At 37.7% G+C, this 13,276-nt stretch overlaps 1 protein-coding gene across 3 annotated transcripts in view; it reads right to left on the bottom strand.

Annotated features, from left to right (window-relative positions):
• Positions 1-13,276, bottom strand: part of EPB41L4A (erythrocyte membrane protein band 4.1 like 4A) — a 103,375-nt gene that overhangs the window by 31,555 nt on the left and 58,544 nt on the right. For all 3 annotated transcript variants that reach the window (XM_060761894.2, XM_060761895.2, XM_060761896.2), the window contains 3 exons: positions 9,063-9,154; positions 7,373-7,450; positions 3,924-4,045 (listed from right to left, as the gene is read on the bottom strand). In XM_060761894.2, the coding sequence (XP_060617877.2) occupies positions 3,924-4,045; positions 7,373-7,450; positions 9,063-9,154 (292 nt within the window). The remainder of the gene's footprint in view (positions 1-3,923; positions 4,046-7,372; positions 7,451-9,062; positions 9,155-13,276) is intronic.

Raw genomic sequence — 13,276 nt, 5'->3', positions numbered from 1 at the left:
CATTCACTGTACCAAATTTGGCACAAATACCTAATATGTCCAAATTGAATACTGGTGGGGTTGGGAGGGGGGGTTATTTTGTAATTTGGGAGTTGTAGTTGCTGGAATTTATAGTTTACCTACAATCAAGGAGCATTCTGAATTCCACCAACGATGAAATTGAACCAAACTTGGAACACAGAACTCCCACGACCAAAAGAAAATACTGGAAGAGTTTGGTGGCCATTGACCTTGAGTTCTAGAATTATAGTTCATCTACATCCAGACAGCACTGTGTACTCAAACAATGATGGATCTGGACCAAACTTGGCACAAATACTCAATATTCCTAAATGTGAATACTGGTGGAATTTGGGGGAAATAGACCTTGACATTTGGGAGTTGTTGTTTCTGGGATTTATAGCTTATCTACAAAGAGCCCCTTGAACCCCACTAATGATAGAATTGGGCCAAACTTCCCACACAGAACCCCCATGACCAACAGAAAATACTGGATGGATTCTGGAGGAACTGATAGTGATTTTGGGGATATGTAGTTCACCTACACCCGGAGGCACTGTGTTCCTAAGACCATCAGAAATATGTGTTTTCTGATGGTCTTTGGCGACCCCACCAACACCCCCCTTATGACACCCGTCCCAATCCCCAGGTTGAGAAATGCTGATCTAAACCAAGTCCAAGCCTGTTTTCTTCCATGAGAAGAGAAATTTAATTGCGAACCAGCTATTCATTTAACTTTCAATGGATTGGTAAGAAAGACAAACATGAAGGATGTAATATTTTGTTGTTGTAGATTCGTTCAGTCGTCTCCGACTCTTCGTGACCTCATGGACCAGCCTACGCCAGAGCTCCCTGTCGGCCGTTACCACCCCCAGCTCCCTCAAGGTCAGTCCAGTCACTTCAAGGATGCCATCCATCCATCTTGCCCTTGGTCGGCCCCTCTTCCTTTTGCCTTCCACTTTCCCCAGCATAATTGTCTTCTCTAGGCTTTCCTGTCTCCTCATGATGTGGCCAAAGTACTTCAACTTTGTCTCTAGTATCTTTCCCTCCAGTGAGCAGTCGGGCTTTATTTCCTGGAGGATGGACTGGTTGGATCTTCTCGCAGTCCAAGGCACTCTCAGCACTTTCCTCCAACACCACAGCTCAAAAGCATCGATCTTCCTTCGCTCAGCCTTCCGTAAGGTCCAGCTCTCACATCCGTAGGTTACGACAGGGAATACCATGGCTTTGACTAGGCGGATCTTTGTTGCCAGTCTGATGTCTCTACTCTTCACTATTTTATCGAGACTGGACATTGCTCTCCTCCCAAGAAGTAAGCGTCTTCCAAGAAGTAAGCGTATTTATATTTATTTAATATATTTATGTAATATTTATTTAATACATAAATTGACATGAAGTGAACTACTTATCAGCCTCATGGGGGTTATACATCAGTCACCCCTTCTATCAACCTCCAGAAGTACATGCCAACAGAAATAGCCTGCCATGTCAGCACCTTGAAGGAGGTACAATAAAATCTTGTGCACAGAAAACACTCAAAACTAAAACATCCCCTCCAATCATTCCAATAAGGACTCAGCATAGTTGTCATGAAAGGGAAAGAAAAATGGGAACACAGATAGAAATGGAATTAAGAACCTGTTGGGAATGACTGGCAACAATTCGTTACAGGTTGGAAATTCAAGGCTTACACAGACACAAAAGAACATCTAGTTTTAAATCCTTTTATTATATGCACAACATAAAAAGTAATATTAATCTCACTGAACACATAATCTATCTATACACATAATAAAAGTGAAAATGTGTATGCATGTATGTGGCGGAGGTGTCCAGCTCCACAAACACCTATAGTTCCCACTGAGTAGGAGACACCCATGTCCCTCCTTCCACTGACATCACAGGTTATAGTCAACGCCATGAACATGTAGCCCAAAACCTGCCAGTGTCTTCCTCAAAAACCATACTGCCCCTCCCCACCCACCCAAGTGAAGGCTTTCATGCAGGGACAATTTCATCCTAGATGTTCTATTTTTCTCTCCCCATTGGTGTGGAATTTGCATGATCCCGCCCATTACCTCTCCCTTAACCCTTTCCTACGGCACACAAAAACAGAGGAATTGATCAGCAACTGAACAAGAGGTTTGGGAAGAATTCACCATAATTTACAGGGGTTGTACTTGACCTACATCCAGAGAGCACTGTTAACCCAATCAACAATGGATCTGGACCAAACTTGCCATGGATGATGGGACTTGCAGTACCGTTACTGATACTGTGACCCCCACCAACAATGGACTGGGACCAAACTTGGCACAGAGGAGCCCCATGACCAACTGAACATACTGCAGGAGTCTGGGGGAATGGACCTTGATTTTAGGAGCTATATTTCACCTACATCCAGAAAGCAATGAACCCAGCCAATGTCAGATATGGACCAAACTTTGCACACAGACCCAACATGACCAACTTTGCATACAGGCCTGATTTGGGAGTGATTGGCCTCAGATCTGGGAATTGTAGTTCACCCTTATCCAGAAAGTCCTGTATCCAGCTAACGATGGATCTGGACCAAACTTGGCACACTGACCCAACATGGCCAACTGCGAATATTGTCAGGATTTGGGGGTGACTGTCCTGGGAATTGTAGTTCACCCTTATCCAGAGAGCACTGAACCCAGCCAACGACAGATCTGGACCAAACTTCAGTGATATTACCTAACATCCCAAAACAAACAATGCCTTCTTCTAATAACCCAGGCACAGCCTGGGTTAGAATAAAAGTACTGTTCTTAGTGACACTCTCAAAAGTTCTAAAAGGAAAGACTGAAAGTTGGGTGAGAACAGAGACAAGCCTAAAATGCTTAATAACAAAGATGAATGCAAACGCACGCAAAATGTGGCAATGTTACCCTGACATATGAGAAAACAAGGCATCCAGAGGAAACTGCTGTCTTGCTTAAACTAGTAAGCGTAAAACAATATGTAAGGAAAGTCTTGTCTTCCTGACACAATTACCCATTATGAATTACTTGCACTTTCCGAGAAAGCGAACAATCTCTCCCTAAGTTGCTTCCAAACCTACACAGATATAACGATACTTTTGGAAGCAATAACTTCTGCTAGACATCAAAGGGAGTATAACATGGCATAAAATATTCCCAGGTCATATAACTACACAGCTCTTCTTGTTGTGATGGCATTTGATGAAGGAGGTTTTTGTGAAATCCCATAAGCAGAGCACGTCAAGAATTCCTGTCCAATTTTTCTATCCCAATATTTTTAAAATTCACTGGTGTATTCCTCTACTTTCTACATGGCTGTCCAAATAAATATGTATCGAAAATTATTAGCATTTAAATTAGACACTTAATTTTTAAAAGGAGCTTTTCAAAAGCATCCAACATCAGCTTAATTCTCACCTTATCAATTGCAAAGTAGAAGGCTTTGCTTCAGTTAACTTGGGGCTAAATGACATGTGACATTATTCAGAAGTTTAAATAAGCTGCTTTGATTTTGGAGAAAAAACAGTTACGGGCTTCAATCCAGAGAAGGCATTTACACTAGCTATTCACTGAAAAGAGCCCCCAATTTGGCCCTATTGTCTGCAAACAACCATCAGGTAGGAGGCAGTTCCAGTAATTCTATTTTCTCCAAACAAAAGTCCTGAGGTTAATACATTAATTCAAACATATCACTAATAAGACTGCAGTTTGTTTCTGGGTGTTTAAGTAGGTTACGCAAATTATAAAATAACAACATTTCATTAATCCAACATGTTTCCTAGAGAAAAAAAGATAAGAATTAGTATGGACTTTAGAATTATTCAACTATATTTTTGGCAATTGGCTCCAACAAGATGTACGTTATATCACTGTTCACTTTCAGTATAAACGGGAATATTCAGTTTCGGCATGGCTTACCAATTGGTTGCGTTTTGGATGTTCTTTTTGGATAGGTCTTACTACGACTTCTTTCAACTGTTTGGTTAGGTCGAGGAAGCTGGATGGAAAGATCTCTGTTCATGTGTAAAGCTGTTCTTCCACTAAAATATATAAAAAAGATATTTAATCAGAAAAGGCAGTAAAAATTAAAGCATGTGTACATATTTGCAAGAAGGTGAATATTTACTTCTATTTAATTTAAAGCCTACTCTATTCCAAAGTCTCATCATAAGCCAAGAAAATTACACATTTAAAAGGGGAAATGCAGCTTATATTGTGACCTTCATATCTGAAAGTGATACATTTCCAGACTTTGTGTGGATATGTGAAATGGTTATAACACTAAAGCCTCGTAAATGCCACAAACATACCAGGGTCAGGCTGGAGGATCTAGAAAATACCTAGAGAGGAAATACTTTGTTGGATATAGATAAACGAAACTGCAGATATCTGTCCCATGAATAGTGAGACTTTTTCCACTTCTTTTACTATCCTCTTTGTCTTGGCAAGTAAACAGAGCAGTTAGGTCAGGTATCTTCTATCCAGTCTTTTTTCTATGCTTTGGGAAAGCCTTTTTTTTTTTTTTTTTGCATTACCACTCCCTATAATTTTTTGGGAGATTCTGTGAGTTGGAGGCCAATCAAGTTACTACTTCAAGGTCATTTGTCTTTCTTCACAAGGCGAACAAAGTAAAGATCCTACAGAGAACACTCCATGTATGAACATAAAAGAAGCTCAGTGATTTTCATGCTGTCTCCTACTATGAAGATACCAAAGATTGCAAAGAATATGCTCTATTAGTTATGTCTGTCTATAGGATGCCAAGAATGTATATGTGTGAGACCTAACTTGGGTCTCTAATAGACTATCTCCTGTGCTAGCAGTGCTCTGGTTCCTCAGTAAACCTGCTCTATAGATTCCCATTCTATCTCCAATAGAGTCTGCTGGCTGTTCCCCTTCCCAGTACCAAGCAGCCATACAGATTTCCTTTTGTTGCCTGCTTGATCCAACAATAGGACAACAGTCTATTTATGTCTGCCAGAAGTCGAACCTATGCTGAAGTTTGGTTAAGACTTAGTACACACCCTTCTTACAACCACAAGCTGATAATGACATTATCTTACTGGAGCAGACTGTCTGGAAACCAGTCTGAAGCCCCTTACTATGCTTGACCACCCAAATTGAATTGAATCCTCATCAGTCTATTCAGGTAACCCAAACCAGCCAGTCAATGAATTCAACTCCCAGTTTGAATCCATTGGGTGGCATTTTCCTGCCCTGCTCGGGCTGGATCCTCTCAGTCTTGATGGTACGGTGAAGGATGCAGAACACTACACAGAAGACGGTGCCCGTCATACTAAACTCTCGTCACACCATGCAACCATGGCCACCTAATAGAGAATGTCAAAATGAATGCCCTCAGCACTTCAATTTTTTAAACAGTAAATTATAAATTTACATTCTATTTATATTGTAATATATGTATCTATACTGTATTTTAATCCTTGTACTACATATATTAATATGTAGTGATGGTGTGTTTTAATGTATGTATTTTATGGTAATGTGTTTTAACTGTGCTGTGCCCCACCTTGCGCCAAGAGTAACAAATAAAAATATTATTATTGTATTATTCTTGATTGCTACATATTAATGTACGAAAAACTGTCATCAGAATTTCACATTTTAAATGCCAAACAGTATTTTTGTAAGTTCTGTTAACAAAATGCTGCAAAACAAGAGCTATTAAATAGCTAATGTTTGGTAGGGTTGCCCATTATTATATAATAACATATGATAACACTATTTCAATTTCATCAAAAACAAACCTTATGGACTTGCCATATTTTGGTTTTGATGATGCCAAAATAATGCTAAAGCATGCATCCCTTTTCTAGTGATAATTCCTAGTTGCCAAACATCTGTAGTTGAAAGGCTGAAAAACCACTCAGGTGGATTTATCTAATGACTGAAAAGCAATTACACTGTGTGGAAAAAGAACCCTACAATTATTGAGTTGTTCATATGCCTAATCTCTGCAGAGACACAGTCTGTTTGACAACAGAATGCCAGTTAGGAGCCAAGAAACAAAACAATGATTCCGCCCAAAGCATCTGCACATGTGTACAGCTAGTTGAGTCTGCCCTGTATATTCTTTTATATATATATAATTTTTATTGCTTTTTCACCAAAAGTTTACAATAAAACAGTAACATAAATAGAAAAAAAATAGCGAAAAAACACCCACCACCCGACCAATATCAATATCACCAACACAAGGACGATTGCACAGAGAACATAATATTCAGCTGAGTAAGGAAGGAGGAATACAAAAGAAGTTTCAGATACATTTCATATTTTATATCATTTGGCTACCCACAAAAAAGAACTAAGCTTGCCATTTTTTAGCCCCATTAAAACTTTCTTAAGTATATTAAAATGAATTTTCTTAAGTATATGAAAATGAATTTTTTAAAAAACAAGAGCAATAAGCATCTTGGCAGCTCCTACACATGATATACAGTACCTAACAAAAACTCAACAGGTAAAAAATCATTGACTACATTTTGAATGATCTACTCCAGAACATTAAAAAATAAAAAAAATTAGCTTGACACATGTTCAAATGTTCTATCTTACAGCTATTAATTTCATTTAAAGATAAACAGATGTTTTAACTATTATATCATTATATCCTACAGGCTAAATCCAATGTTAGCCCTAGCCAAAGCAAAATAAGATTACTGGAAAGCAAATGCCTCTTCCACCCTGACCCACCAGTGAGTCATGTAGGTCTGCCAATTCCCTGATGCTATTGGCCCTAGATGTAGTAGAAGACAGAAATCTGTACCTGAAATGAAAAGTTTCATGGCCATAAAAGGTAACTATTAGCAATAGAAAAACAGAGGTCTCAACTCCCAGTGATCCTGATTCAGATTGCTCTATCCCTGTTACTGTTAGTAGTAGGGGAATAACAGTATTGACTGTATCAAGATAATGGTGGTGAGGAGTAATTTCAAATGAGATCTATCAGAAACTCTGAAATTCCTGACTACTCAGCTAAAGCTTGCTCAGTTGAACTGCAGAGGAAAAAAATTAATAATGCTTCTGACTCTTCAATGATCACACAGAAAACAGCTGAGGAAGATTACAAACCCACCTGCCTATGTCTTAAGGCATTCTGACAAAATAAATCAAAGCATATTGTAGTCATCATTTTTCAAAAGAATCTGCACCCACAATATGTATAAGACACACAAAGAATCAAGTGCAAGCAGTCTTTTAAAGTTGCTTATATAGATTATAGTTGCCCTAGATAAAGTAGAAGACATAGTGCTGTATCTGAAATCAAAGATTTCATAATTATAAAAAGAAGCAAATACATATTCAAATAAAGATCTGAAGTCATAAAAGTAAGCTTCACTCACCTGTACCGATGCTTATATCCTAGAGATCCAAGTTTGCCAAGTTTTCTTGAGAGAGAATTGGATTCATTTTCCGGCATTCTGTTTCAATTAAAAATAACATTGCCATATTGTGATGGAATGAAGAACAGAAAATAATACAGATTGGCTCTACATATTTCCTTTCAATAATAACTTTAGAGCCCTGTGAAGCTACAGGAGAGACCAGCTGCAGTAAGTGAACATTATTTTTCATATCCTTTTCTAGTAAGGGGGCCACAATCCAGAGAATCATGCTCATGTTCTATTAATCCAAACCATCTCTTCTATTTCAAGAAAACATAATCACAAGACACTCTCTGCAGATTAGGGCAAGAAGGTATACTGGAATAAATTAATACAAAGTTTGTGGCCTGAAACATTAGCTCTTTGCTTAGTCAGGGCTATTTAATGATGAGGCAGGTGGTAGCACATCATAAATATTAGCAGAGTTCAGGATCTGATGGCCTAATGGTTACACAATAATAAAAAAAAACAATCCTGCACATTTCAGCCATAGTTTAGACTTCATGTTTCCTTTTGTTGATCTGGAGGGAATAAAAGGTATCCCAATCAACATTAAACACTTATCTAAAGTATTATCATATCATGTGATCCAGAACATTTATGTGTGTGTGTGTTCAAATAATTTTTGTATGCGTTAAAAACTTGGCATTATACAAAATTTCCTTTGACCAGAAGCTGGCCACTTCGAGTGCCTCTGGTGGAACTGTAAGAAGGTCCTCCACTATGCATGTAGCAGGGCTCAGACTGTACTGTAGTAAGTGGTCTATGGTTTGCTCTTCTCCACACTCCACACTCCACACTCGCATTCGATGTAGATATAAGACAATGCAATGCAGATATATTACACAAAATGTATTTCATGTTTGCATATATCAAAAATGAGAAGATACTCAGAAGAATTAAAAAAGTAACAAACACTACTCCAAATAACAGTAGCATTTCATGACTCTAAGAACAAAAACAATGAGACAGGGATGGGGAAATTCTATCAAGAAAGGCATTTCTGTTTCCATGAATGAATTGGGCATGTAGACTTTAGACAAAGTACAGGCAGTAACAACAACGTATTACTAGTATAAAATACCACTTTTGTTTCTAAAATAACTACATTACAGGCAGTTTCCAAGTTATGAACAATATAGGTTCTGTAGGGTGGGTCTTAAGTTGAAATTGTAGTAAGTTGGAGCAGGTACACAGAGAGTGCTAGGGAAGGCTTAACACCCTTGAGTTTGTTTTGCAGTCTGTGCTCCTGTTCACTTTATGTCCCTGTGATAATTGGATTTTGAAAAAAAATAGCTTGTTGTAGAAACAAGGACTGGTGAAAATACACTTCCAGTTGCACAAACAGAACTATGACAGTCGCATGAAAATGCTCGATCAACCCATTTACAACAAGGGGTGAACTTTTATACATGCATCTGAGGCTTGGTGGGGTGTGCTGGATCCAGGCCTTTGCAAGAAAATCACCCAAACATGTGTATTTAATACAACCAAGGTAATAATTGAATAGATTTAAATATATTTGGTTTGTTAAGTGCTGAGATGTATCAAAATTAAATGCTGAAGTGCAACATTCTATACCACCAAGATACATTCATCTTCTTTTATCATTCCATAGTGCATAAAATATCATTTTAAGGTTGCATACCTGAAGAATGTGTGCTGTTCTACACAACATTTCCACAAATGTTTGCAGGCAGTTTTGCTGTGTGCTTCAAAAAAGAAGGAAGTTTCATTACACTGAAATAAAATAACACAAAAATGGGATTTGCATTTGATAGTATGAGCTTGTGGATGCTAATTCTTCTTTCACTTCCATTTGTGTATATCAGGAGAAATGCCACTTATAACAACTGCATTTTTCTTAAATGATTTGACATTTTAAAAGTACAGTTCATTTTAAAAGGCTTAGGAAATCAACATGCACTTTTGAGCACTTATATTTTCTTGAGCTAAGCTTTCCCATACTGGAAAACATGTGTTTGTACTGTGAATATTGGGTAAGATCCTACAGTGTCCAACACAGCAGAAGTGCCCACCACACATTATCCCCAGAATTCAAGGCTTTGCTGTAATAATCCTCCAAATGATTAATCTTTGGTTTGCTGAAGAATTAGTTGGGGCAATCACAGAAATGCCTGACCATGCACCATAGCCATATGCAGCATGATAACATCTTCCATTGAGATATACCTGTCTTGGTGAATAATGCCAGTGTTCTGCATCCATTGAGAACATTAAGACATTTCTTCACTTTTTCCTATGGGACATTGTCAACCTCTTTTCTGTTCTTGATCCCTCACAAAATGGCTGTTCAGGAGGGCTAGCACAACACAATGATAAGTTCTAAAGGGCCTTGGTCATTATAGCCGAATGAAAGAGAATGCTCATCAAGTTGCTGTGAGTTTTCCGGGCTGTATGACCATGTTCCAGAAGCATTCTCTCCTGGCATTTCACCCACATCTATGGCAAGCATCCTCAGAGGTTGTGAGGTCTGTTGGAAACTAGGCAAGTGGAGTTTTTTAATACTGGCAGTCAGATTTTGTTCATTTTCATGGTCTCCTCCTTTCTGTTGAAATCTGTGGAGTGTTCAGGGTGGAAGAAAGAACTCTTGTATGCCTGAGGCAAGTGTGAATGTCTCAACTGGCCAGCTCGATTAGCATTGAATAGCCTTGCAGTTTCAAAGCCTGGCTGCTTCTTGCCTGGGGGAATCCTTTGTTGGGAGGTGTTAACTGGTCCTGATTCCCCTGTCTTTTGAGTGTTGTTCTTTATTTACTGTCCTGAGTCTAGATTTTTTAATACTAGCAGTCAGATTTTGTTCATTTTCATGGTCTCCTCCTTTCTGTTGAAATTGTCCACATGCTTGTGGATGCTTGAAGATTGCCTTCTGGCCAACTGAAACATTCACACTTGCCCCAGGCAGAGAAAAGTTCTTTCTCCCACCCTGAATATTCCACAGATATATAAACCCCACCTGCCTAGTTTACAACAGACCTCACAAGCTCTGAGGATGCCTGCCATAGATGTGGGTGAGACATCAAGAGATAATGCTTTTGGAACACGGCCATACAGCCCGGAAAACTCATAGCAACCCAGTGATTCTGGCCATGAAGCCTTCAACAACAGAATGCTTGTCCCTGCATTGAAAGAAAGAAAGAAAGAAAGAAAGAAAGAAAGAAAGAAAGAAAGAAAGAGGGTCAGGGAAGGAAAAGGTATATTTGTGCATGTCACTAAAAGGTTATTAGCCACTGTTTTATCATTTGCTTTTGTTTTGTATTTTGGAAAGGCACATGCACATATGCATCAGATTTTCACAATTAAGTAATGCTTATTCTGACACTGACATCCATTTATTCATAACGTTTATGTGAAGGAACCCTCTATAACTCTTCACATAACAAAATTAAAAATACTAGTTAATTCAAAGGAAAATAGAATAATATTTACATAAGCAGAACACCTTCAAAGCCTTTATAAAGATTATTGGTTAACTGTGAGGCATGGTATGTGTTAAATAAACAATGTTGACACTGACAAATGATTGTGAAATTGTATCCATCATTTGGATGAGTTATAGATTTAAAAAAAAACAGAAATTAAGATGAAGGCATGCATGCCTAGGAAACATACTAGTCTTCCAATGGCAGGCCATGGTCAATTTAATTCAGTGAAAGCTTGAAAAGAATGCCTCTAAAACTAAATGAAGTTACTCATTAGCCAGAACACATTTCAACACGTCAGTGAATGAAAAAACTGATATTATTTATGTAACGCTAATTGTTTGGAAGACTAAAGACAATGGAAAAATTCATACTGATTACGACTGGGTTGTACTCTGTTCCAAAAAGAAGAATTTAAAGAAAGAATTTTTCAAGAAAGGCGCAGATAACATAAAACATACATAAAGAAATGAAGATCCAGGAGAAAAATCTACAAATAGTGGAAAATTTGAGTTGACAAATAAGACAAGACAGTTTCTAAAAATTATAGAACAGGAAGGCTTTTATGTAACACAACATAAAGTATCCGGTTACTTCAATTCTCAGTCTTGGTATCTCTTTCTTGGGTATTTTTTATGGAATGAATGCTTTGTGCTTGATACTAAGGAGACAAAATCATTTTCCCTTTTTGTCCGAATACATATGACTTCTGTTTTTATAATTTTTCCCTGCTCCACTTCAACAAAGTGGCAAAATAAAAGAGGCTCCTCACAGTTTGGGGCCTTATAACTCCACTTCCAACAACAACAAAGAGTTTGTAAGGGTTATCTGACTGAACTGTTTTTTTTAAATACAGCAAATAGGATAATTTTATGCCACACCAAAATGTGTTATTGTATCATATTATCTATGGAGGTAAGTAATTATTCATTGTTACTGCTGCTGCTGTCGGGTTAATTTGTTTTAACTGGTTTTAAAATTTACAATGGTTTAATTGCTTTTAAAGTTTTGTATTCTGTGTGCTGCCTTGAGTCCCAAAGGGGAGGGGGTAGAGGCAGAAAATAACAACAATAATAACAAGAATGTATTACTAGCATAAAATGCCACTTCTGTTTCTAAAATAACTACATTACAGGCGGTTCTCAAGGTACGAACATGATAGGTTTGTTAGGTTTGATCTTAAGATGAATTTGTTTGTAAGTCGGAAAAGGTACATTTTTAAGTGTAACTCCAGCCATATATAATCTTTGGCTAGAAAAGGGGAGTTTGTTTTGCTTTCTGTGCCAGTTCAGAAGATTCCAACTCACTTTCTATCCCTGTGATAATAGGATTTTGAAATATCTGGTTTGTTGTGTAAACAAGGATTGGTGATAAAGCTTCTTCAATGGAGACACCTTTTCCCTATGATAACACTTGCAGAAGTGAATTTCCTTTTCTAGAAGGAAATTTATCTCACTTCCTGTTGTTTCACCTTCGTTTGTAAGTATGAGTTGTTTGTAAGTTTGATATTTGTAGCTTGAGGACTGCCTTCTTTTTCAATCTGCGAAGGATGCAAGGATCACTTTTTTTCTAAACAAAATATTTGAAATGTCAATTTTCCCCCAGGAAAACAACAGAGAAAAGGCCTGTGGCTTCCAAAACTTCCAGAAATGTTCCATCTCTAAGGATATACATGCTTCTTTACTATCAATCCCATCCTAACAGAGATAGACACATCACAGACTTCAGGGATAGGAAAGTTAAAATTTTCCCTGTCTTGTTACCCAGATATACAGATTCACTGGAATTAATTATGTGTCCTACGTGGCATTTGAATATATATTTTGAATATACCACTTGTCTACCTCCAACAAGGGTAAAACGCTTTCATTTGGAACAGAATTGGCAAGTTTTAACTACAGTAGAGTCTTGTTTATCTGAACGCCACTCATCCAACATTCTATATTATCCAACACAGTGTGCCTCCCACCCGGATCCACAGCTGTTTCAATACATTGCAAAGTTTTGGTGCTAAATTCATAAATACAGTAATTACTACATAACGTTGTCATGTATTGAACTACTTTTTCTGTTGATTTGTTGTAAAACATGATGTTTTAGAGCTTAATTTGTAAAATCATAACGAAATTTGACATTTAATAGGATTTTCCTTAATCCCTCCTTATTAACCAACGTTTTCACTTATCCAAAGTTCTGCCGGCCCGTTCGTGTTGGATAACCGAGATTCTACTGTATACAGCATCTAGACTTTTTTCCAAATATAGTAGCAGATATTTCTTGAGTAATTAGTAGCTTTCACCTTGTCTTTTCCCATGGCAAAGAGAAAAGGGCAAGAAGCAAGACAGGAGTCATCTCATGGGGAAAGGACAAAATGTCAGAACCAAGCTTTAATTGTATCTGCTCATTTATGGCTGGAAAAAAG

Source organism: Anolis sagrei, chromosome 2 (genome assembly GCF_037176765.1).
Source record: "Anolis sagrei isolate rAnoSag1 chromosome 2, rAnoSag1.mat, whole genome shotgun sequence".
Taxonomy (NCBI): Eukaryota; Metazoa; Chordata; class Lepidosauria; order Squamata; family Dactyloidae; genus Anolis; species Anolis sagrei.
This window is presented reverse-complemented; position numbering and strand designations above follow the sequence as displayed.